The 25,366-nt window shown below is 64.1% G+C and overlaps 1 protein-coding gene across 1 annotated transcript; it reads right to left on the minus strand.

Moving 5' to 3' along the window:
* Window positions 1-34: 34 nt before the first annotated feature.
* On the minus strand, window positions 35-20,984 carry BPIFB4 (BPI fold containing family B member 4). The gene is made up of 16 exons (XM_054173498.1): window positions 20,787-20,984; window positions 13,158-13,284; window positions 11,450-11,564; window positions 10,282-10,386; window positions 9,882-10,037; window positions 8,784-8,847; window positions 8,079-8,142; window positions 7,635-7,726; window positions 6,044-6,217; window positions 4,284-4,337; window positions 3,404-3,571; window positions 3,197-3,264; window positions 2,496-2,538; window positions 1,392-1,455; window positions 693-769; window positions 35-58 (listed from the first exon to the last, which is right to left on the minus strand). The coding sequence occupies exons 1-16, from the start codon at window positions 20,982-20,984 to the stop codon at window positions 35-37; spliced, it is 1,593 nt and encodes a 530-aa protein (XP_054029473.1).
* Window positions 20,985-25,366: the final 4,382 nt, after the last annotated feature.

A 25,366-nucleotide genomic window follows, 5' to 3' on the forward strand; every position in this document is an offset into this window, starting at 1 on the left:
CCTCCCTCCTCCCTCCTCCTCCTTCCTCCTCAGCTCACACAAAGATCAGCAGCAGGCCCTGGGGGGGTGCAAGGAGCAGCAGAGCACAGCCCAGGTCACAGCCAGCTCACAAACCCCTCCTGCCGAACCCCCCACGTCCAGTGTGGCAGGGGAGAGGCAGAGCTGCCCCCTGGGAAGCGTTGGGAGAGCATCCCAGCCCCTCTGGCACAGCTCCAGGGCAACTCCAGACCCTTCTGAGGGCTGCCCCTCAGAGAGGCTGAAGCCCCTGCACCCACCCAGAGCTCTCCAGGAAGGGAAGGTCGCCGGACAGGGAGGCAGGAGCTGCCCAGGGGGGCCCTGACCATTGCTCCCTGTGCTGGTGTGAGGCTGCTCATGGGCAAGGGGTGCTGGGGAGGCACCTTCTGCCCTGCAGGAGGTCAGGCAGGGCGAGCCTTTGTGGCCTTGCAAGGATGAAACCCTGCAGCCCCTGCCCCCTGAAGCACCACTGCTGGGGAGCAGCCACAGGGGCCAGCTGCTAGCCCCAGGGCCCTCTCCCAGAGCCCTCTCCAAAGAGCCCTCCCAGTGCCCTCTCCCAGTGCCTTCTCCCTGTGCCCTCCTCAATGACCTCTCCAGTGCCCTCTCCCAGTGCCCTCTGCCAATGCCCTCCCCCAGTGCCCTCCCCCAGTGCCCTCCCCCAGTGCCCACCCACTCACCACTTGGATCTGGATCTCCACCTTGAGGAGGGGGATGCCCAGGACGTTGGGCAGGGGGATCCCCACACGCAGGGCACCTGTGGGCACACAGTGGCTCCTTAGCCAGCGCTGCAGGGCTGAGCCCCACTCCCAGCCCAGAGCCAGCCCTGGCTCAGCAGGCACAGGCTCAGCACCACCAGGCCCTCAGCTCCCCTGGCAGCACAGAATGGGCTGGGAAGAGAGCTGTGGGGTGGTGGAGTCCAACCATCAACCTCCTCTCATCCTCTGCCACTGCTGCCAGGAGCCCCAGGGCAGGAGCTGGGGTGGGTAGGGTGAAGATGAGGTTGGGACTGCAGTCTCTCTGACTCACACAGAATCCCAGCAGGGAGGGCTTGGAAGGGAGCTCTGGAGCTCACCCAGCCCAAGCCCTGCTCCAGCAGGGCTCCCCCAGCAGCCTGCCCAGCAGCACAGTGCCCAGGGCAGGTTGGAAGCTCTGCAGACTCCACAGCCTCTCTGGGCAGCCTGCTCCAGGGCTCTTCCTCAGACACCACAGGAGCCCATTGGCCTTCTTGGCCACCAGGGCACATTGCTGGCTCGTGGGCAGCTCCAAGCAGCTCTCCCAGGACCCTCTCCATGGAGCAGCTCAGCCCCTAAGCCCTGCTCCAGCTCTCCATCACACACAGCCCACCCCCTGCACCCTCTGTCCCAGCTGTCCCTTACCATTGAGGAGGGGCACTAAGGTCTCTGTCAGCAAAGTGGTGCAGTGTGGCTTCAGGTTGGAGATCTGAAGCAGAGAAGAGGCAGGGGGTGAGCAGCCAGCACGGCCGGGGGCCGGGGCCGCAGGGCAGAGCAGCCCCCGGGGCTGGACAGCACCTCCCGGGGACACAGCCAGGGGACGGCAGAGCCTGGGACAGCACAGCCAGGGACAGGGACAGCACAGGGACAGCACAGCCCACCCAGGGACAGGGACAGCACAGCCCGGGGACAGGGACAGCCAGGGACAGCACAGCCCAGCCCGGGCACAGCCAGGGACAGCCCAGCCCGGGGGGGACAAGGACAGCACAGCCCAGCCAGGGGGCAAGGACAGCGACAGCCCGGGGGGGGGACAGGGACAGCCCAGCCAGGGGGACAGGGACAGCACAGCCCGGGGACAGGGACAGCCAGGGACAGCACAGCCCACCCAGGGACAGGGACAGCGCAGCCCGGGGACAGGGACAGCACAGGGACAGCACAGCCCAGCCCGGGCACAGCCAGGGACAGGGACAGCACAGCCCGGGGACAGGGACAGCCAGGGACAGCACAGCCCAGCCCGGGCACAGCCAGGGACAGCACAGGGACAGCACAGCCCGGGGACAGGGACAGCCAGGGACAGCGACAGCCCGGGGGGACAGGGACAGCCCGGGGGGACAGGGACAGCCCGGGGGGACAGGGACAGCCCGGGACAGCCCAGCCCGGCCCGGGGGACAGGGACAGCCCAGCCAGGTCTCTCTTTGCTTCAAAGCAAATCTGCTTCCCCGCCGGGTTTGGGCTCGGTGCTCCCTTTGGGAAGCCTTCAGCCAGGTGAAGCTCTGCTGGAGCCGAGGGAGAGCTTTGCCCAAGCAGGGATGGGCACAGCCCCAAGCTCTGCATCCACAGGCCCAGGACAGGCAGAAGGCAAAGCAAGAGCAGCAAAAGAATGAGGAGTGGCCAGAAAGCAGAGCAGCCAAGAGCTAACCCCCAGCAGCTGCCCTCCCTCGCAGCCAGGGCACCTTCCCCACCCACATCTCCCTCCCCTCAGCTGCTCTGCCTGTGCCCAGGCAAGCCTGGCTGCCACCAGGGACTCACATTGCTGATGCCAACATCAGAAGACTCCAAGGAGAGGGCAGTGCTGCAGGAAAGCAAAGGCATCAGGTGCCAGGAGGTGCCAGGAGGTGCCAGGAGCTGCCAGGTGCCCAGGATCAGCTCCCACCACCTCCCAGGGCAGCATCGATCAGCCCAGGGCCAAGAGCCCCCCGTGGGGCACCACTGGGGCACCCACGGGGTCACCAGGAAGAGCTGGGCACTGCCAGCCTCTCAGGGAGGAAAGAGGAGCACAGGAGCTGCTTCTCATTTCCATTGCCTTGCCAACCAAGCAGCCCTGGCACAGGGCACCCAGCAGCTCCTGGCTTCCCCTCTAGCAGCTCTGTGCCACCCTCCTGTCCCTCCTGCCACGGTCCAAGCACCTCCAGCAGCTCTGTGCCACCCTCCTATCCCTCCTGCCATGGTCCAAGCACCTCCAGCAGCTCTGTGCCACCCTCCTGTCCCTCCTGCCATGATCCAAGCACCTCCAGCAGCTCGGTGCCACCCAGGGACCTGCTGCCCTCCCTCCCTGCTGTCCTGCTCCCTCCTGGCTGCTGCTTCCCAGGGAGCTGAGCCTGCAGCAGCCCAAAGCCCAGGGCAGCTGAGGCTTCCCAGCGTGCTTGAACCTCAAGACCTGGTTGCAGAAGGCGTTGCTTCAAACACCCCCACCCCCCCCCCGCCCCCACCCCAGCCTGGGGACCCCCTACCTGCCCAGGGACAAGCCCAGCACCAGCCTGCCCCCCCCGATGGACAAGTGGACATCCAGGCTGAGGTCCTGCAAAGCAAACGAGGAGAGGCTCAGCCCGCGGGGGTGCCCCCAGCCCGCGGGGGTGCCCCCAGGCGCGGGGGTGCCCCCAGCCCAGCTGGCAGCCTGTCGGCTGGCACCAGGGCGGGCTGTGCGCAGCCACACTCACAGCCTTCAGCAGCAGGAGGTTGAGGACAGCTCCGTCCGGACGCTTCGCAGAGACCTGGATGAGGACCAGCAGCTCCACGGCGGCTTTGCCGTCTTCCAGGAGGAGCAGCGGGCTCCCCCCCAGCGTCAGCCTGATGCTCAGGGGGCTGCCCCCGCGGCAGGCAGGGCACTGTGGCAGCGGGGCACAGGGGGAGGTGGCTGCCTGCACCCCCACCCCTTGGCCAGGCAGGGAGTCCTCTGGTGGGACTCTCACCCCCCACCCCCTCCCCAATAACTCTGGAGGGCCACCCCGGAGCTCTCCCAGCCCAAACGTGCCGAGCCAAGGGCTCTGGCAGCACAGCTCAGCTCTCCTTGCCGGGGTGGGGGGAGCCCAGGGGGGTGGCAAGGCTCACGGGAGGGTGCCCAGGTGCCAGGCACTTATCAGCTCCTCCTGCCAGGGGCTGGGGGATCAGAGTGGGCTGCCCAGGGAGCTGCTGGAGTCACCGAGCCCCGGGGGTGGCCAAGGAGCTGCAGATGTGGCACTGGGGGACGTGAGGTGATGGAGGTGCTGGGTGGAAGCCTGGACCTGAGGACCTTGGAGACCTTGCCCAGCCTTAATGGCTTCATGACCCTCTGCTTGAGCAGGGTTGGCTGCAGGCAGCGGAGCACGGGGCAGTGGGCACCCTGCAGAGGCTGCCGAGGGCTGGGCACAAACCTTGGGGCCCTCCAACGCTCCCACAGCAGCTGCTGGGCAGCAGAGCAGCCTCCAACCCTGCTGGCACAGGCTGGCCACGGGGCTCAGCCAGGGCGGCCAAGGGAAGGGGAGCAGGAGGCCCCTGGCAGCAGCAGACTGGCACGGGGAGGCTGGCACGGGGGGTCTGGGGCCAGGAGAAGCTACTCACCCCAGCAGGCACCAGGGCCAGGATGGCTTCTTGCAGAGGGGTGGCACTGGAGAACTGTCGGCACAAAAGCAGAGCCAGCCCCAGTGAGCTCTCCAGCAGCCCCCACCGAGCGCCCCTCCAGCAGCCCCCACGGAGCGCCCCTCCAGCAGCCCCCACGGAGCGTCCCTCCAGCAGCCCCCACGGAGCGCCCCTCCAGCAGCCCCCACCGAGCGCCCCTCCAGCAGCCCCCACCGAGCGCCCCTCCAGCAGCCGAGTGAGCTCTCCAGCAGCCCCCAGTGAGCTCTCCAGCAGCCCCCACCAAGCGCCCCTCCAGCAGCCCCCACTGAGCGCCCCTCCAGCAGCCCCCACCGAGCGCCCCTCCAGCAGCCGAGTGAGCTCTCCAGCAGCCCCCACCGAGCGCCCCTCCAGCAGCCGAGTGAGCTCTCCAGCAGCCCCCACCGAGCGCCCCTCCAGCAGCCGAGTGAGCTCTCCAGCAGCCCCCACCGAGCGCTGCTCCAGCAGCCCCCAGTGAGCTCTCCAGCAGCCCCCACCGAGCGCCCCTCCAGCAGCCCCCACCGAGCGCCCCTCCAGCAGCCCCCAGTGAGCTCTCCAGCAGCCCCCACCGAGCGCCCCTCCAGCAGCCCCCACCGAGCGCCCCTCCAGCAGCCCCCAGTGAGCTCTCCAGCAGCCCCCACGGAGCGCCCCTCCAGCAGCCCCCACCGAGCGCCCCTCCAGCAGCCCCCACCGAGCGCCCCTCCAGCAGCCCCCAGTGAGCTCTCCAGCAGCCCCCAGTGAGCTCTCCAGCAGCCCCCACCGAGCGCCCCTCCAGCAGCCGAGTGAGCTCTCCAGCAGCCCCCAGTGAGCTCTCCAGCAGCCCCCACCGAGCGCCCCTCCAGCAGCCCCCAGCCTGCCGGGGCCACCCCGCCCCGCCTGGCACCCTGCTGCCAGCCACCTTGGGCACGCTGCTGGGGCCTGCCCTGAGCCCCTGGCACTGCCCCCACCGAGCCTCCAGGCGGCTCAGGCACACTCAGACCTGCGAGGGAGCAGCACCCTCGGCCCTCCACCTCCCCCACTGCTCCCAGAGATTGCCAGCGAGGCGCTAGGGTGAGGGCAAGCAGCAGGAGCTGGAGCCCAGCAGGGGGGGCAGGGGAAGGCTGCAGGGGGGCAGGGGGAAGGCTGCAGGGGGGGCAGGGGGAAGGCTGCAGGGGGGGCAGGGGGAAGGCTGCAGGGGGGGCAGGGGGAAGGCTGCAGGGGGGGCAGGGGAAGAGGGGAAGGCTGCAGGGGGGCAGGGGAAGGCTGCAGGGGGGGCAGGGGAAGGCTGCAGGGGGGGCAGGGGGAAGGCTGCAGGGGGGGCAGGGGAAGGCTGCAGGGGGGCAGGGGAAGGCTGCAGGGGGGGCAGGGGAAGGCTGCAGGGGGGGCAGGGGAAGGCTGCAGGGGGGCAGGGGAAGAGGGGAAGGCTGCAGGGGGGCAGGGGAAGAGGGGAAGGCTGCAGGGGGGGCAGGGGAAGAGGGGAAGGCTGCAGGGGGGGCAGGGGAAGAGGGGAAGGCTGCAGGGGGGGCAGGGGAAGAGGGGAAGGCTGCAGGGGGGCAGGGGAAGAGGGGAAGGCTGCAGGGGGGGCAGGGGAAGAGGGGAAGGCTGCAGGGGGGGCAGGGGAAGAGGGGAAGGCTGCAGGGGGGCAGGGGAAGAGGGGAAGGCTGCAGTGCCCAGCAGCCCCCCAGGCTGAGCTGTGGTGCAGCTGCTGTGTGTCCTGGCATCAGAGGAGGCGCTGGGGCTGCACTCACCACGTCTGGGGTGCAGGTGAAGGTCTGGGGGGGGGTCTGGATGAGGAGGGCCAGGACCGCGTTGAGGAAGCTCTGCCGCAGGCCCAGCACCAGCAGCTTGTCCAGCAGCGGGGGCAGGGCAGAGGGGGAGGCCTCGTGGGGGATGATGGTGCCCCCCACCTGCTTCACTGCACCCTGCAAAGACAGGGCACAGCCACCTTGGCCCCCCAAAGCCAGCAGGCTGCCCAGAGCCTCGGGGTGGAAGGCTGCAGGGCCTGTGCCAGCTGGAAGAGCAGCCAAGGGAAGGTGCTGGGCTTGGAGCTGAGATGAGAGGAACCTCAGGGCAGGCTGCAAGTGAGACCTGCCCTGGGTCCTGCCCAGCTGCTGCCAGCCTGGGTCCTGCCCAGCTGCTGCCAGCCTGGGCCCTGCCCAGCTGCTCCAGCTCATACAATCCCAAAGGGAAGGGATCCTCCCAAGCTCATCCAGTCCAAGCTCCTGCAGCCCCCAGGGACAGCCCCAACCAGAGCAGGCTGCTCCCAGCCCCACACAGCCTGAGCTGCAGTGGTGCCAGGCAGGGGGCAGCTCCCAGCTCTGTGGGCAGCCTGGGCCAGGCTCTCCCCACCCTCAGGGGCAAACATTTCTCCCTTCTCCCCAGCCTGAATCTCTCTCCTTGAGCCCAAACCATCACTCCTTGTCCTGCCACAACAAGCCCTGCTCAAAAGGTCTGTCCAGAGCTTTCTTCTTGGTCCCTTTGAGCACTGCGAGGCCCCCAGGTGGTCTCCCTGGAGCCTTCTCCTCCCCAGGCTGAACCAGCCCAGCTCTCTCAGCCTGGCTCCCAGCAGAGAGGTAGAAAACTCCAGCACCCAGCCAGCGTGGGGAGGGCAGGCAGCCTCCAGGAGCAGCCAGTCTGGAGGCAGGGCAAGGGCAGGCGGCAAAGCACTGCTCCCAGCAGCTCCAAACAGAGCTGGGCAGCCCTGGGCAGCGCCAGGGGAAGTCTGCCAAGAGAGCAGCAGAGGGTTTGAGGAGCAGTGCCCACGGGGGGGGCCGGGCTGAGGGCCTGCACAAGCAGGCAGCACCCCCCGGAGCCATCAGCCCCCCGGAGCCATCAGCCTGGCTGCTCCCCGCCGGGACCCCGGCAGAGGGGAACTGCTCCCAGGGGGGAGAGGGGAGCGGGATGAAGCGTTCCCGGGCCTGGAGCATCTGCCACCTCCCCGGGCAAGCTGTTCCAGGGCTTCCCCACCCCCACTGCAAGGCATTCCTGCCTTCCAGCCGACCCAAACCTCCTCTCTTTCGGCCGGGAACCTTCCCCTCCCCTCCCGCCGCGGCGCTCCCCGGGGCAGAGCCTGCTCCCCACCTCTCCCCCTCAGCCCTCTGAGGTGTGGGCACCTTGCCAGGCTCCTGCCACCCAGCTGGCTGGCCTCTGGGATGTGCTGCCCAGGGGGGTGGTGGAGTCCCCATCCCGGGAGGTGCTCACAAAGGGGCTTGGCTGTGGCACTTGGAGCCACGGTTTGGTTGGTCAGGAGGTGCCGGCTGGCAGGTTGGGCTTGATGATCTCTGAGGCCTTTTCCAGCCTCGCTGAGCCCATGACCCTATGATTCTGGTGCCAACTCACATCCAAGTCCATGCCCAGGACCAAGCCAGAGGTGAAGGGCAGGCTGGCCAGCTGGTAGTGGATGGTTCCTGCCGTCCCGACCGGGATCACCGCTGCTCGCAGGGCAGAGAGCCACAGACCAGCCTCAGCAACACAGCAGCACCGAGGCTCCCCCTTGGCCCTGCAGCTCCCCACGCCAGACCCTCACCCCCAGGTCCCCCCCAGCCTCCCCTCCTGCTGCTGCTGCTCAAAAGAGGCCAAACCACCTCCCCCCCAGACTCAGCCCCGTGGGGATACAGCCCGAAGGGAGCACCCAGGGGAGCCAGCCAGAGCCAGGGGGGATGGAGGGGACTGGGGCAGGGTGTGAGCAGGTCACTTGGAGCCTTCCCCCTCTGGGCTAGGTGTGGGGAAGGGTCCTCCCTGCTGTGGGACTGCAGGGGGGGTGGGGGGAAGCAAGAAACACACCGTTGAGGGTGCCCAGGAGCTGGATGTTCACCAGGTTCACCACAATCTCCAGCACTGGGCACAGCTGCAACACAGAGCAGAGAGCTGAGCACCCAGCCCCCTCTGCACCCCTCTGCCCACCCTGAGTCCCCAGGGCAAAGCACCTCAGGGCACCAGCTGTGGAGGGCCCGAGGGGGGCAGCAGGGCAGCCCTGGAGCTGTGGTGCCACCCCAAGGGCACTGCTGGGAGCCAGGGAGCAGCCAGGCTGGCCCTGGGCACCCCCAGGAGCAGGGGGCAGCAGTGCCACGGGGAAGCAGCACAGGGCATGGTGCTGGCTCCTGGCATTCCTGCTGGGAGAAGAGGCTCAACAGGATGGGAGGGGTTGGAAGGGACCTCTGGAGCTCTCTTCCTGCCAGAGCAGGAGCACAGAATCCAGCTCAGGTCACACATCCAGAGGGGGCTGGGAAGGTTCCAGGGCAGGAGGCTCCACAGCCTCTCTGGGCAGCCTGCTCCAGGGCTCTGGGAGCCTCACAGGGCAGAAGTTCCTCCTCCTGCTGAGCTGCAACCTCCTGTGCTGCAGCTTCCATCCACTGCTCCCTGTGCAACTGAGCAGAGCCCGGCCCTGGCCCTTCCTTCCTGACCCCCAGCCCTAGGGCACTGACAGACATTGATCAGATCCCTCTCAGCCTCCTCCTCTCCCGAGCAGAGGGAGGGCTCCAGGCTCACCAGAGCAGGCAGAGCTGCTGTCAGCTGGCGCAGCACCATCTCGTTCACTGACAGGGTCAGCAGGCTGGGGAGCAGAGAGGAAGACTCCAGTCACAGCTCCAGGAGAGGAGACCAGAGGGTGCCCAGCCCCCACCTGACTCATTGGCAGTCCTTGGCCATCCCTTCAGGGGCAAGGCTACAGCCCAGGGGCTCTGCTGAAGGCAGGAGGACAAGGAGCTGCACTGCTCACCCAGGGGAGAGCAGGGCTGGCTTCTGGGCAGGGAGGGCTTGGGGTGGGCAGCATCAGGGAGTCACAGACTTGTCTGGGTTGGGAAAAGCCCTCTAGGATCATCCAGTCCAGCCACAGAGCCAACACCACCATGGCCATGAAACCATGGCCCTGCCACACCACCCCCTCCCTCCTGAAACCTAGGCCAGGACATGCAGGCTGGGTGAGCTGGGTGCCTCTGCTCCCTGGCAGGCTCTGTCCTGGAGCAGCTGCTGCACTGGGCCAGGCAGGAGGAGGACTGCAGTGAACCTCAGGAGTGCCTCCCCGGGAAGCAATGAGAGGGGACAGTGCCCCTGGGCGAGCTGCTGCCACAGCCCTCAGCGCAGCAAGGCAGCAAACTCCTCCTGCCAGGGGCTTGGCTAAGGCTGAGGAGGAGATGGGACATGGGCAGGGGACATGCCAGGGGGGTGGGACAATCACCCACACCCACAGGGGTCACACCACGGGTCCATGTGCCCAGCAGCACCCGGGGCCAGCAGTGCCCAGGGCCAGCAGGGGCCAGGGCCAGCAGAGGGGTTGCCCTCCCAGAGCTCTCTCCCCCTCTCATGCCCACCCTTTGGCTGCCTGCTCACCAGCCAAGCCTGCAGAAGGTGCCAAGGCTCACCCTTCAGCCCAGGGCAGGGCAGAGGAGCTCTCCTCTCCCAGCACCCACATCCTTGGCCAGCCCCACGGCAGCCGCCCGGGCGAGGGGCAGGGATCCCTTCCCCGAGGCCTGGCCCTGCAGCAGCTCAGCACCAGCAGCACCCCCTGGCCTGGCAGCCTGCCTGCCTCCCTGGGTGAGGGCAGGGGGGATGGCAGAGGGTGGCAAACAGCGACCCAGAGGCACTCACCGAGAGAGGAGCTTGATCTTCACAGCCCCCAGGATGCAGAGGCAGTCCTCGAAGAGCACCTGGACGCTGCCCGCCTCGTAGTTGGTGCATTTGATGTTGGCAGTGATCCTCACATCCACCAGGATGTCAATGAGCTCAGAGAGGAGGCCAACCAGGCTGGGAAAGAGGGGGGGGAAAAAAGGCAACAGATTGCATCTCTCAGAGAGAGCCTCAGCAAAGCCAAAGAGCCTCAGCCAAGAGCTGCTCCGGCTCGGCACAGAACGCCCTGAGGCATCTTCTGTGCTGCTCCAGCACCTCCTGGCAAGCGAGAAGCCCCTGAAATGCAGCAGCCCCTGCAGGACAGGGCCCCTGGGGGGCAGGGGCTGCCCCAGCAGAGCCCCCATGACCCAGCAGGACTCACCAGTCACCGCTGAGCTCCAGCTTGGCGGCGACGGTCAGCTGGACGCCGATGCCCGCCAGCAGCGCCACCGACAGCTTGGGCCTCCGGACCTTGACCAGGTGCAGGCTGCAAGCAACGGCAACAGCAGCAGCTGGCAGCAGCTCAAAAGCATCCCCTGAGAGCTCAGCAGCCATGCCCAGCTGAGGAGCCCACAGCAGCCAGCTCCAGCTGGTGGCACCAGGGTTGTGAGCAAGGGAAGCCTGCTGCGGGACGAGAGGCAGAGGCTGCAGCTGAGAGCCCAAAGGAGGAGCCTGGAATCGGCCTGGGGTGGAAGCCAGCTCTAGAGAGCAGTCAGTGCTTCCCCTCTGGGGCCTCTTCTTTGCCCTCTCAGTGCTGCCACAGAGTTCCAGCTTGGTGGGGTTGGAAGGGAGCTCTGGGGCTCACCCACCCCAGCCCCTGCTCCAGCAGGGCTCCCACAGCAGCCTGCCCAGGGGCACAGTGCCCAGGGGGGGTTGGAAGCTCTCCACACCAGGAGACTCCACAACCTCTCTGGGCAGCCTGCTCCAGGGCTCTGCTCCCTCACACCAAACAACTTTCTCCTCATGGAACCTCCTGGCTGCCACTCTGTGCCCATTGCTCCTTGTGCTGTCCCTGGGCACCACTGGGCAGAGCCTGGCCCCAGCCTCTTGCCCCCCACAGGTCCTTCAGCTCTTGCTGAGCATTGCTGAGGTCCCCTCTGGGGCTGCTCTGCTCCAGGCTCTCAGCCTTTGCTCCTCACAGAGCTGCTCCAGGACCTTTCCCTGGACTCTCTCCAGCAGCTCCCTGTCCAGCTTGCACTGGGGAGCCCAGACCTGGCCCCAGTGCCCCAGCTGTAGCCTCACTGGGGCAGAGTAGAGGAGGAGGAGAAGGAGGAGGAGGAGAACCTCCCTTGCCCTGCTGGCCACACTCTTCTTCATGCAGCCCCAAATGTGCCAAGCACCTGAGAGCCCAACAGCAGCACCAGGGCCTCCACTCTGCAGCCAGAGCCTGCAGTGCTGCTCAGCACCCAGGATGCCACCACACAGAAAGCTTTTACTGGCTCAGAGCTGCAGCAGCAGCCAAACCAGGGCTCCCCTGCTGGGGCAGCCATGCCCAGCTCCTGCTGCTTCAGCTGCTGGCTCAGGAAGCCCTTTGCTGCCCACCCACTCACCCAGTGATGCTGGTGGGGGAGTTCAGCAGACCCCCTTCACTCAGGATGTTGGGGAGCACCAGGCCCTGCAGGTGCTGCTGGAGGAGCCCATTCTGCAGGATGGCTTCTGAGAGGACTGCAAGAAAGACCTCTGGGTGAGAACCAGCAGCAGTGAGCTCCCCCTCCTTGCTCAGCTCTGGCCTGCCAGGGGCACCCCACCGAGTTCCACCACCACCCCCAGACCTCCTGAAGCCAGCAGCTGTGAGTGGCTCATTGCAGTCACATCCCCCAGGGGCTGCTGCTCTCCAGCTGCACCAAAGCAAAGCTGTCCTCAGGGAGCAGAAGGGAGGGGCTGGAGTGGAGAGCACCCCACAGCTCCCACCCCACGGCTCCAGGGGGGTTGAGCCCCTCCCGTGGTCATGCTTCAGCTCACAGCCTGCTTCCCAGCTGCAAAGGGCTTTGCTTGGTTGGGAGGCTGGGGAGGAGAGGCTGAGGGAGCTGGGGCTGCTTAGCCTGGAGAAGAGGAGGCTCAGGGGAGCCCTCATTGCTCTCTACAGCTACCTGCAGGGAGGTTGGAGCCAGGTGGGGGCTGGGCTTTTCTCCCAGGCACCCAGCACCAGAACAAGAGGACACAGCCTCAAGCTGTGCCAGGGGAGGCTCAGGCTGGAGGGGAGGAAGAAATTCTTCCCAGCAAGAGAGATTGGCCCTGGGGATGTGCTGCCCAGGGAGGTGGTGGAGTCCCCATCCCTGGAGGTGTTCAGGAAGAGCCTGGCTGAGGCCCTTGGTGCCATGGCTGAGCTGCTCAGATGGTGCTGGGGGAGAGCTTGGACTTGATGAGCTCTGAGGTCTTTTCCAACCTTGATGATTCTGTGATTTTTGGGGGGGTTCCCACAGCAGCAGCTGGAACTGAGCCTCTCTTTGTTGGGTCTTGTTGGTCCTGGGTGGGTTGGTTGGTTGGCTTTTTCCTGCTGGAGCACTGCAGGCACGAGCAGGGCTGCCCAGCTTGACAGCAGCTGTTGGCCAAGCATCTGCTGCTCCAGAGTGGAAATGAAGACCAGGACAAAAAAAAAAAAGGAGGAAACCACCCAGATCTAGCTCCAAAATGCTGTGTGGCTGCTTGGTGTGGAGATCAGAGCCACACACAGCCTCACACAGCCTCAGAGGATGTTAGGGGTTGGAAGGGACCTCTGGAGATCATTGATTCCAACCCCCCCTGCCAGAGCAGGACCATAGAATCCAGCTCAGGTCACACAGGAACACATCCAGACAGGCCTCCAGAGAAGGAGACTCCACAGCCTCTCTGAGCAGCCTCCTCCAGGGCTCTGTGAGCCTCACAGAGCAGAAGTTCCTCCTCATGTTGAGCTGGAACCTCCTGTGCTGGAGTTTCCATCCATTGCCCCTTGTCCTGCCACAGGGTGCAGCTGAGCAGAGCCTGTCCCCTCCCTCCTGACCCTCAGAGATTTGTGAGCATCTACTCAATGCCCTCTCAGCCTTCTCTTCTCCAGACTAAAAAGCTCCAGGGCTCAGCCTCTCCTCTCAGGGCAGTGCTGTGTGATGCATCCCAGGGCCTGCAGCAGAGCTCAGTCCCTGAACCCATCCCTGGCTGTAGGAAGCTCTGAGCAAAGCCTGCAGCCCTGGGGAGCAGTGAGATGAAGATGAAGACCCCCTCAGGAGGGCTTCCTCCCCCCCAAGAGCTGTCAGAGCCACCAGGCCCTTGCCTGCTGGTTACCATTCTGCATGGCCCTGGGGCTGACGGCGCAGGACAGACCGGACAGGACCTCCTGAGAGGGGCAGAGGAGGCCACAGAAAAGGAGGAGTCCAAGGAGCTTCAGCATTGCCACCTCCAGCAGACTGCCCTGCAGGCAAGGAGACATCAGGGGGGGGAAAGGGGAGGAAAAGCTTCCAAGAAGGGCCTCTTCAGAAGGGAAGAGGTGGAGCAAGAGATGCTCCCTTTGGCCTTCATCCAGCTCGAGTGAGACTCTGCAGGAGGACCTTGCTGATGCCCACACGTGGACAGGCTTCAAATGGGGCACAAGGAAAGCCCTTTCCAAGCCCTTTGTGATTTGCCCCAGAGCCCCCAGATGTTCCCACAGAGGAAAGCAGCCCTGCTCCTTCTCCCCTGCCCTGAGCCTCCAGCTCCTGCATCTTGCATCAGCTCCTCCTCTGCTCTGAGCCTCCAGCTCCTGCATCCTGCACCAGCTCCTCCTCCTCTGCCCTGAGCCTCCAGCTCCTGCATCCTGCACCAGCTCCTCCTCTGCCCTGAGCCTCCAGCTCCTGCATCCTGCACCAGCTCCTCCTCTGCCCTGAGCCTCCAGCTCCTGCATCCTGCACCAGCTCCTCCTCCTCTGCCCTGAGCCTCCAGCTCCTGCATCCTGCACCAGCTCCTCCTCTGCCCTGAGCCTCCAGCTCCTGCATCCTGCACCAGCTCCTCCTCCCCTGCCCTGAGCCTCCAGCTCCTGCATCCTGCACCAGCTCCTCCTCTGCCCTGAGCCTCCAGCTCCTGCATCCTGCACCAGCTCCTCTCCCCTGCCCTGAGCCTCCAGCTCCTGCATCCTGCACCAGCTCCTCCTCCCCTGCCCTGAGCCTCCAGCTCCTGCATCCTGCACCAGCTCCTCCTCCTCTGCCCTGAGCCTCCAGCTCCTGCATCCTGCACTAGCTCCTCCTTTGCCCTGAGCCTCCAGCTCCTGCATCCTGCATCAGCTCCTCCCCTGCCCTGAGCCTCCAGCTCCTGCATCCTGCACCAGCTCCTCCTCTGCCCTGAGCCTCCAGCTCCTGCATCCTGCACCAGCTCCTCCCCTGCCCTGAGCCTCCAGCTCCTGCATCCTGCACCAGCTCCTCCTCTGCCCTGAGCCTCCAGCTCCTGCATCCTGCACCAGCTCCTCCCCTGCCCTGAGCCTCCAGCTCCTGCACCCTGCATCAGCTCCTCCCCTGCCCTGAGCCTCCAGCTCCTGCATCCTGCACCAGCTCCTCTCCCCTGCCCTGAGCTTCCCATTTGGGGCCAGGTCTTTGCCTGGGGGGTCTGAGCTGAGGGTGATCCTTCTCCTCTCCAAGGCAGTGACAGAATGAGCTCAAGGCACAGAAATAAGCCAAGGAGAAGGTCCTAAGCAATAAATGTTAACAGAAGCTCAGTGCTGATGGTTGGGAGCTTGGTGCACAGCAAAGCCTCAGCTCAGCAAGAGGCTCCCTGCTCACACTCTTCCCTCATTCCCATCCATGATGCCCTCCTGCCACCATGCACATCCTCCTGCCACCCCCCATGGTGTCCCCCTGCCACCATGCACATCCCCCTGCCACCATGCACATCCCCCTGCCACCCCCCATGGTGTCCCCCTGCCACCATGCACATCCCCCTGCCACCATGCACATCCCCCTGCCACCCCCCATGGTGTCCCCCTCCCACCATGCACATCCCCCTGCCACCATGCACATCCCCCTGCCACCATGCACATCCCCCTGCCACCCCCCATGATGCCCTCCTGCCACCATGCACATCCCCCTGCCACCCCCCATGGTGTCCCCCTGCCACCATGCACATCCCCCTGCCACCATGCACATCCCCCTGCCACCCCCCATGGTGTCCCCCTGCCACCATGCACATCCCCCTGCCACCCCCCATGGTGTCCCCCTGCCACCATGCACATCCCCCTGCCACCATGCACATCCCCCTGCCACCCCCCATGGTGTCCCCCTGCCACCATGCACATCCCCCTGCCACCCCCCATGGTGTCCCCCTGCCACCATGCACATCCCCCTGCCACCCCCCAGCCTTGCCCAGGCTCTGAGGCAGAGCTGATGTCACTACCTGCAGCGTGCTCTCAGGGCTCTCAGCTCCCCTCAGGCTCTTCTGGAAGTTGTCCTCTCTCTCTTGTCCTTTTTGTCCCCCTCCCTGCACCTTGCAGCTGAGGTGGAAGGAGCTGTCCCTTATATAAAGCTGCCCCCAGCAGACACACCTTCCCCTCCCAGCCTCCCCAGCCCCTGAGCAGCCATCCCTCTGTGCTCCTGCTCGTTCCAAGCTACACCCAGCTGCCACCCCTCTTGATTGATGGGAGGCAACGTCACCCCTGCCTGGGCTGCTTGCCCTTGCCCCTGGTGGATCACTCAGATGCTGCTTCCCCCCCCTCTTTGAAGTCCATCTCTCAAAGGATTGCCCTGGAAGAGTGGCCCTGGGAGAGGGGGGCACCCCCAGGCCTTGAGGAAAGCAGGGGGGAGGGAGTGAGGAGAAGCATCTCAAGGAGCCAGGGGCTGCTGGAGCTGCCTGGGTGGGCAGGTGGCACCTGGAGCACAGGGGGCATGGGTTCAGGGAGGCTTGGAGTGGGGAAACCATCATCCAACCTTTGCCCTTCCCAGGCCCTGAGGAGCTGAGGGGCTCAGAGTGTTCATTCCTGTGCTGAAGGCAGCTCTGGGCAGGGGGGGACAAAAAAGATTTGCTTGACACAAAGCAAGGGGGAGAGGCTGCAGCCACCTGAGGGCTGCTGGCTGTCAGGAACCAGCTTCAGGAGGGAGAGGCTGCAGCCACCTGAGGGCTGCTGGCTCTGTTGGGAACCAGCTTCAGGAGGGAGAGGCTGCAGCCACCTGAGGGCTGCTGGCTGTCAGGAACCAGCTCCAGGAGGGAGAGGCTGCAGCCACCTGAGGGCTGCTGGCTCTGTCAGGAACCAGCTCCAGGAGGGAGAGGCTGCAACCACCTGAGGGCTGCTGGCTCTGTCAGGAACCAGCTCCAGGAGGGAGAGGCTGCAGCAGCCTGAGGGCTGCTGGCTCTGTCAGGAACCAGCTCCAGCAGGGAGAGGCTGCAGCCACCTGAGGGCTGTTGGCCCTGTTAGGAACCAGCTCCAGAAGGGAGAGGCTGCAGCCACCTGAGGGCTGCTGGCTGTCAGGAACCAGCTCCAGGAGGGAGAGGCTGCAGCCACCTGAGGGCTGCTGGCTCTGTCAGGAACCAGCTCCAGGAGGGAGAGGCTGCAACCACCTGAGGGCTGCTGGCTCTGTCAGGAACCAGCTCCAGGAGGGAGAGGCTGCAGCAGCCTGAGGGCTGCTGGCTCTGTCAGGAACCAGCTCCAGCAGGGAGAGGCTGCAGCCACCTGAGGGCTGTTGGCCCTGTTAGGAACCAGCTCCAGAAGGGAGAGGCTGCAGCCACCTGAGGGCTGCTGGCTGTCAGGAACCAGCTCCAGGAGGGAGAGGCTGCAGCCACCTGAGGGCTGCTGGCTCTGTCAGGAACCAGCTCCAGAAGGGAGAGGCTGCAGCCACCTGAGGGCTGCTGGCTCTGTCAGGAACCAGCTCCAGGAGGGAGAGGCTGCAGCAGCCTAAGGGCTGCTGGCTCTGTCAGGAACCAGCTCCAGAAGGGAGAGGCTGCAGCCACCTGAGGGCTGCTGGCTCTGTTGGGAACCAGCTCCAGAAGGGAGAGGCTGCAACCACCTGAGGGCTGTTGGCTCTGTCAGGAACCAGCTCCAGAAGGGAGAGGCTGCAGCCACCTGAGGGCTGCTGGCTCTGTCAGGAACCAGCTCCAGAAGGGAGAGGCTGCAGCCACCTGAGGGCTGCTGGCTCTGTCAGGAACCAGCTCCAGAAGGGAGAGGCTGCAGCAGCCTGAGGGCTGTTGGCTTTGTCAAGAACCAGCTTCAGAAGGGCTTCAGCTGCCTGTGGGGTGGCATGAAGGTGAAGCTCTTCCAAGCCAGCATCAGCCTGCAGAAGCCAGGCTGGAGGCAAGCCAAGGGCAGGGCAGCAGGGGTGAGGATCTCAAAGGAAAGGAAATCTCCTCCCACAGGGATGGAAGCCTCAGCAGCCCTCAGCAGATCTCTGTGCTGAGCTCCATGGAAGTTTCCATTGTGCAGGGCCCTGGGGAGATCTTATCTGGGACTTTGCTCAGGTCTGCTCAGCCATGTGGAGCAGGGATGGACCTGGAGGGAAGCTGGGCAGCAAAGGGCTGCTGAGGGACTGGGGAGCTGGAGAGGGCCTTGGTGTGGCTTGGACTGTGAACAAAGCCCAGCAGAGATAGGATCATGCTCCACAAACATGGAGAGGGGGAGAGACTGGGGAGGGGAGGGGAGCAGAGCTGCTTGGGCTCAGGGGCAGTGCTGGCAGAGGAACAGACAGAAGCCAGCAGGCTGAGGTTAGCAGAGAGCTGCCACTGCTGTGCTGAGTTCTGGGGCAGCTTCCCCCTGGGACTACAGAAGCCAAGGAAAAATAGTGGAGGGCTGGGGACTGCACCACCTCCCTGGGCAGCTGCTTCCAGTGCCTGACCCCTTGCAGCAAAGAAATATTTGCTCATCTCCAACCTAAACCTCCCCTGGGGCAGCTTGAGGCCATTTCCTCTCATCCTGTCCCTTGGGAGCAGAGCCCAGCCCCCACCTGGCTCCAGCCTCCTCTCAGGGAGCTGCAGAGAGCCACAAGGTCTCCCCCCAGCCTCCTTTTCTCCAGGCTGCACACCCCCAGCTCCCTCAGCTGCTCCTCCCCAGCCCTGCTCTCCAGACCCTTCCCTGGACCTGCTCCAGCCCCTCAGTGTCCTTCTTGGAGTGTGTGTGTGGGAGGGGGGGTCCAAAACCAGCCCCAGGATTCCAGGTGTGGCCTCAGCAGTGCTGAGCACAGGGCTCCTGGTCCTCCTGGCCACACCACTGCTGAGGATCTTCTCAGGCACCTGGGCAGAGCCTGGCTCAGCTCCAGCAGGCTGGCACCAACACCCCCAGGTTCCATACCCTGGAGCCTCCCTGGGGCTGTTGTGCCCTTGGCTTTGCTGAACCTCAGCCCACTGGCCTCAGCCCATCAATCCAGCCTGGCCAGATGCCTCTGCAGAGCCTTCTCACCTCGGAGCAGGTCACCACTGCCACCCCAGCTGGTGCCATCTGCAGCTCTGCTTGCTGTGCGAGTGCCCTGCGCTGGCTCCCACCCTCTGCCTTCCCTTCACAGCTCTCTCTCAGGTGCTCCTCGCAGCAGGGATTCAGGGCTGGCTCAGCAGGAGGCTGATTGCAGCCCTGCAGCGAGGAGAGCACGGCCGTTGAAAGGGAGCACCGCAGGGAATGCTGGCAGAGCTCTTTCCCAGCGCTGGGAAGGGGCTTGTGGAAAGGCCAACAGCACAAACACCCTGGGGCCAGCCCCTGGCAGCCTGAGCTCAGGAAGACAAAACTAACCTCCAGCAACAGGAGCTGCCACAACCTGAAGTGGGAAAAGCCTCCTAGAAAGGAGCTGGAAGGTTTCAGTCAGACCTGCAGGCATCAAACCCTCCTCAGCTCCTGGCTCTGGGCTGCAGCCCAGGGCTGCCAGAAACCCACAGCCAGGTTCACACTCGGTTTAGCAGCTCCTCTTGTCAGCAGCCCACAGGGGCAGAGCAGCTCAATTAAAGCAATCAGGCTCCAGGAGCAGGCAGCCTGGCCAAAGCCATCCCAGCTCAGCCTGACCCAGGGCTCCTGCTCAGCACCAGGGGCTCACAGCACCTCCTGCGTGGGGCCAGACGTCAGAGGCGTCCCTGCCAGGGCTGCTGGGGGCTGACTGCTCACCAGGGCACCTCCCTGCACCAGCAACCTGCCTCAGGCTGGGAGGGACCTCAGAGAGCATCCACTCCAACCTCCTGCCACGGGCAGGGACACCTCTCAGCTAGGCTCAGCTGCTCAAGGCTTCTCCCAGCCTGGCTTTGAACACCCCCCAGGGAGGAGGCAGCCCCAAGCTCCCTGTTCCAGAGTGCCACCAGCCTCCTGCTGAAGGAGCAGGCACATCATGAGTGGGGAGGGCCATGCACAGGCAGGGAAAACCAGGAGGAGAAGACCAGGAGGCTCCTGTCAGGAGGAGGGAGAGGAGCAGCATTGATTTCTGGAGGGACCTGCAATGCTGAGCACAAGGAGCAAGGGCAGAGCAAAAGCTCTGCCACGAGATAACAGCAAATCAATGTCTGCAGGAGCTGTACAGGCAGGGAACCTGCTGCTCCTGGGCTCCTGCCTGGCCCCACGGCCCCGCAGCCCGGCTCCGCAGCCCCGCAGCCCGGCTCCGCGCCCGGCCCCGCGGCCCCGCAGCCCGGCTCCCTGCCCGGCCCCACAGCCCGGCTCCCTGCCCGGCCCCGCAGCCCCGCAGCCCGGCTCCCCGCCCGGCTCCCCGCCCGGCCCCAGGTCTGGGGGAGCTCTGCCTGACGAAAAGCAAAGCAGCACTGAGTGAAATTGGCCTTGATGGCCTCCATTAATCCCCGGGAAGAATTAGCAGCAGGCCTATATTGCACACATACATCTTCTGCAAGCGAAGGGTTTCAGCTCCTTGTCTTATCCCCAGCCTGTAACAGAGATGCGAGGTGGTCTCCCCCGGCACAGCAGCGGCAGAATTAGCGCTGGGCTTTGTCCAGACATCCCTCAGGGGATAGATTAGAGCCCTCCAGGGGCTGGAGTCAGCACTACGCAAACAAAAGCTGCTGTTTAGGAAGACATCAACCGCCCTGGAGAGCCTGCAGCTGAAAGGAGCAGCCTGCTAATGAGTTAATTACTCCGAGGAGCAGGGCTGGGGTCAAACTCACCCACCATGTTATCTCCTCCTCCGTGGATCCTGCCTGAGGGCACAAACCTCAAAGCACCAGGGGGAGGTGGAACGGAGGAGACAAAGAGGCATCAGAGGAGATAAAACCTGGAGCAGGCTGGGGAGGGGGAAGATCATGGCGATGCTGCCAGGGCACAGCTGCCCTGCCTGGGACACTGCGTAGCTCCAGCATCCCAATTCATGCCTACAGCTGCCTGGATAACGTGGGATGGCCCTGCCCTGCCCAGCTCCTCTGCACCGAGGTCTCACACACATCTCCCCTCGGTTCCCTTGCCCCCAAACTGCAGTTTTGATGCCAAAAACCCAAAAAGAAATGGGTGAGAACCCTCTCAGAGAGGGGAAAACAGAGGATCAGGAGAGAGAAAGAGTCACATTTCCCCATCTTGTGATGCTGGGGCAGTGCTGGGAACCTGGAGCTCACCCAGCACCATCCAGACCCCCATGGAAATGAGCCACCCTCTCCCCCCGAGGCTGATGTGATACACAGAATCACAGAACAGAATCACAGAAGCCTTAAGACTGGAAAAGCTCTCTGAGCTCGTCCAGTCCAACCCCCCACCACCATGCCCCCTCAACCGTGTCCCCAAGTGCCATGGCCACATGGTTTTCGAATGCCTCTGGGGATGGGGACTCCACCACCTCCCCGGGCAGCCTGTGCCAATGCCTCAGCACTCCTGCAGGAAAGACATTTCCCCCCCAATACCCAACCTCAACCTCCCATGCTGCACCTTGAGGCTGTTTGTTCTCCTTCTCTCGCCTCTGCCCGGGGAGAAGAGACCAACCCCCACCTCACTGCACCTTCCCCCCAGGCAGAAGACAAGCCCATCCTCCCTCGCAGCGAGCAGGAGCACAAGGGACAAGCCTCCGGGGACACGGGGCAGGAAAACGCCCGATGGAGACCCCGGGGAAGGTCTGACCCTGCCGGCGGGGGCGAGACTCGAACCCGAGCGCTGCAGGCTCCGGGCGCCTCCGGCCCAGGGCGCAGCGGGGCGCGGCGCGGCTTGTGTTGTGCCGCCCCCTGCTGGCGGCTCCGCGGAGCAGCAGCCCGGGGAAGGGACATCGCAACCGCGCCCCCGGGACCTCCCCGGCTCGGGCAGAGGGAGCCGCAGCCCAGCTCCATCCCCAGCCTGCGAGCAGCGCGGCTCGGAAGGGCTGCCGGGGCTCGATGCCAGGCAGCGGCAGAAGGGCTCTGCTGCGGCTCGCTGCCGTTTATTTAACGCCTGGCTGCGGCGCTGTGTTCACCCCATTAGAGCTGGCAGCGCTTGGGCAGCGCCGAGTGGAAAACGATTCCAAGGACACGCTGGGATAACCCCTCCCGAAGCAGCTCCCCGGCAGGGGCAGATTGATTCCTGTGCACGCACAAAAAAACACCCCCACCAAACCCCGCAGTACAGCCAAGGGAAAGAGAGATCATTTCATCCTCCTTTAACTCTGAACACCGATTTGAGGCATCCGTGGCAGGCTGCAGAGAAGCATCGACCCAGAAAGAGACAGGAGTCAGGCACCAGGAGCTGGCAGAGTGGAGTGGAGAGAGGAAAAATTGCTTCAGGGCTAATTTCACTCCCTCACAGAGTTAAAGCCAAGACTTGGTTGGTGGTGGAAGAGCACAAACCGATCCATTAACCACAGCCACTAACGAGCTCCACAGCCAGAGCTCCTCACACAGAAGCAAAGAATTGGTTTGGCTGGGGAGAAAACAACACCCTTTAAAGATCATCAACCATTATCCAGCTCTGCCAAATCTCTGACTGAGTGACCTGCACCAGGGTGGCACCCTCACCTCCCTGGGCACACCCAAGGGTGCCCCCCAGCCCCCAAACCAACTGCAGAAGAGCACAGCAGCAGCAAGAGAGAGGTTAAAAGGAAGGTTAGAAACTTCCTGCCACCTCCTGTCAGGCTCCAGGGTTGCTTTCAGCCTCCAAGGGTTCAGCCAGAGAGCCCTTTTGCAGCCACACCAGGCAGGAACACCTGGGAAGCCCTGGAAACCCTTCCCTGCTCCAGGCAGATGTTGTTCTCCCCCAGCTGCAGCAGTCTCTGTCCATCACCAGCCTGCAGACACCGAGTTAGAGTCCCTAAGGTGCCCTGGGTGGACATCTTGCACCTTGCCTGCCTCAGCTCCTGGCACATTCAAGGTTTTCCCAGGGTTTGCCTTCCCCACCCGGCCCCACACAAGGCAATCTCAGCTGCTTGCTACAACCCCTCTGCTGTTCAAGGCCTGGGCAGGGCAGCAGGACAGAACACAGAATTCACCAGGTTGGAAAAGGCCTTTGAGATCATCCAGTCCAAGCTCTCCCCCAGCACCATCTGACCAACTCAACCATGGCACCAAGGGCTTCAGCCAGGCTAAACACCTCCAGGGATGGGGACTCCACCACCTCCCTGGGCAGCACATCCCCAGGGCCAATCTCTCCTGCTGGGAAGAATTTCTTCCTCAGCTCCAGCCTAAACCTCCCCTGGCACAGCTTGAGACTGTGTCTTCCTGTTCTGGTGCTGGGTGCCTGGGAGCAGAGCCCAACCCCCACCTGGCTACAATCTCCCTTCAGGCAGTTGGAGAGAGCAAGAAGGTCTCCCCTGAGCCTCCTCCTCTCCAGGCTAAGCAACCCCAGCTCCCTCAGCCTCTCCTCCCAGGGCTGTGCCCCAGACCCCTCCCCAGCTTTGTTGCCCTTCTCTGGACACCTTCCAGCACCTCAACCTCTTTCCTGACCTGAGGAGCCCAGAGCTGGCCACAGGACTCCAGGTCATCTGATCAACCAAACCATGGCACAAAGGGCCTCAGCCAGGCTCTTCCTAAACACCTCCAAGGATGGGGACTCCACCACTCATGAAAAACCTGAATCAGGCTCCAGGGCTGCTTTCAGGCTCCAAGGGGTCAGCCAGAGAGGCCTCCTGCAGCCATCTGGGGAGGGGGGCACAGAGGCTGCCCACTGGGGTCTGCGTGTGTGTGACCACCGAGCGCTCCGCGGGGGGTGTTTGAGCTGCACCGCGGCACGGCTCCCCTCGTGCTGTCTGTGAGATGGAGACCTGGAGCCTTCAAGGCATGGCCAGGCTCTGGGAGCTTCCAGCAGCCTCTCCTGTGCCTGCAGATGCTCAGACCATAAATCATCCCCGCACGTTTTCCCTGCTGCCGCTGCCGATACTGCGCTGCCTGCGGCGGCCGCTGGCCGGGCTGCCGCCCAGCTAAGGCCGGGCGAGCTTCAGAGGCTTTGGGCGCTTTGAGTGGAAGCTTCTCGACATCAAAGCCCCAGGAGGGCTTTTAGCGAGACTTTGGAAGGCCAAGTGAAGGCCTTTTAATGTGCCGCGGCAGCAGCTAGCATCAAAGGGAGAGCTGGCTGCAGGGAGCTGCGGCTTCACAAAGTCGCCGATGGCAACGGGAGCTGAGCTCAACAGCTTCCCCGGCAGCGCTTGGAGGAACTCTTTGTGTACAGGAGCCCAGCGCTCCGGAGGCTTCCTTGGAGCAGAGAGCCCTGAATAACAACAACAACCAACAGAGAAACCCAACCCTGACTTGCCTGTGTGCCGCTGAAAATGACTCAGATGGAAGCACAGCCTTGAGCTTGCCTGGGCCGGTGCCACGCAGGCAGCTCCCAGGGATGACTGATGAGCTCTGCAGCCCTCACACAGCCACCCAAGGTCATCTCCAGCGCTCAGCAAGCCAGCTCCACTCCCTGCTCCTTACTGCTTCAGCACACAGTTAGGGTTGGTTTGGGGTCTGTTTGATTTGATGTGGGTTTTTTTCCCCCTTCCTTTCAGCAGGAGCTGCTGCCAAGCAGGGGCCTGGCACAGACACCTCCCTGGGCAGGGGATGGAGCAGGAGGACAGGAGCCAAGGTCTGACCTGGTCAGGGACTTAATGAACAAAAGAGTGAAGTGGTTCACAGAACCCCAGCGTGGTGGGGTTGGAAGAGACCTCTGGGGATCACCCAGCCCAAGCCCTGCTCCAGCAGGGCTCCCACAGCAGCTTGCCCAGGAGCACAATGCCCAGGGGGGGTTGGAAGCTCTGCACACCAGGAGACTCCACAGCCTCTCTGGGCAGCCTGCTCCAGGGCTCTGCTCCCTCACACCAAACAACTTTCTCCTCCTGCAACCTCCTGGCTGCCACTCTGTGCCCATTGCTCCTTGTGCTGTCCCTGGGCACCACTGAGCAGAGCCTGGCCCCAGCCTCTTGCCCCTCACAGCTCCTTTAGCTCCCCTCTGGGGCTGCTCTTCTGCAGGCTCTCAGCCCCAGGGCTCTCAGCCTCTGCTGCTCCCAGAGCTGCTCCAGACCCCTTTGGAGCTTCCCTTGGGCCCTCTCCAGCAGCTCCCTGGCTCTCTGAGCTGGGCAGCCTGTGATGTGGCAACAGCTTCAGCTCCAGACAATGCTCTCCCTTGTTTCCACCAAGCTGTGACATGAGGAGATCAGACTTTGGAGACTTAATTACCCCAGGAGGAAAGCAGGATCCTGAGGAGAGGTCTCTGCCCTGGCAAAGCAAACAGCTCCCACCCCAGCCCAGCCCTGCACCACTCTGCCTTCCTCTCCCTTCACCTGTATTGGTTCAGCCTCTTTTCTCTTTCAGCCCCTGGCACCTTCTTGGAGCTGCAGGCATCACCCCCCAGATGCCACAGCCCCACTGCTGATCCCTGGCACCTTCTTGGAGCTGCAGGCATCACCCCCTAGGTGCCACAGCCCCACTGCTGGCACTGGGGCTCTACCCAAACACTTTGGACACCTTCTCCCAACCCCTCTGCCAGGGCAAGGGCAGCTCTGCTGCCAGCCAAGAGCTGGCCAGCAGCAGGTTTCTCAGCTACCACACAGCTGACAAAAACCAAAGCAGTGCTCTGAAGGCAGTGCCAGCCCCGGGTGCCTGTGCCAGCCCCGGGTGCCTGTGCCAGCTCTCAAGGCCACCTTCAGCCTCCCCACCGCGCAGGGAACTCGTAGAAGGCTGAGCTGAGACAGTATTTCACGGCTTGGATTGCTTCAGATCCCCCCCAGGAGCAAGTGCCAGAGGCTTCCAAGAGCTGTGGCGTTAACAACAAAGCAGGGACCCCTCCCAGCCTCTCAGCCCGAGCAGCAGCGATTTGCTCTGGCCAAGCTCTGCTTCCTAAACCCTTTGCCTCCATTCAGCTTGACATCCAAACACCCATCCCATTCACTCCAGCTGTCAGCTGGAGGAGTTGTGGGCTGCTCTTAGGAACAGCCCTGAGGTGAATTAGGAACAGCCTGTAATGATGTTCCACTACAGCAACTTTATTTCCACCCAGCCAAGTAAATGAGCAATATTTTATCTGCTCTGCCTCGGCTGGGCGGCGAGAGGCAGCTGCTCCCCTCCCCCCCTCCTCCCCTCCCGGTGATTTACTGCAGGGATGGGTCCTAAAGAGCCTAAAAGCCAGCCCCTGAAACCAGCCACAAAATCTCCTCCTCCTCCTCCTCACAAGGAGGGAGAACTTCAGCTCCTGGAGGGTGGCA

Source organism: Dryobates pubescens, chromosome 26, assembly GCF_014839835.1.
Source record: "Dryobates pubescens isolate bDryPub1 chromosome 26, bDryPub1.pri, whole genome shotgun sequence".
Taxonomy (NCBI): Eukaryota; Metazoa; Chordata; class Aves; order Piciformes; family Picidae; genus Dryobates; species Dryobates pubescens.

Excerpts from the sequence above, each read along its gene's own strand:
- BPIFB4 (XM_054173498.1), bottom strand. The coding sequence starts at position 20,984 with ATGTCCCTTCCCCGGGCTGCTGCTCCGCGGAGCCGCCAGCAGGGGGCG. Across the intron at positions 11,565-13,157 it reads CCCCAGGGCCATGCAGAATG|TCCTCTCAGAAGCCATCCTG; the intron begins GTAACCAGCAGG and ends TCTTTCTTGCAG. Across the intron at positions 8,143-8,783 it reads CAGCAGCTCTGCCTGCTCTG|CTGTGCCCAGTGCTGGAGAT; the intron begins GTGAGCCTGGAG and ends TCTGTGTTGCAG.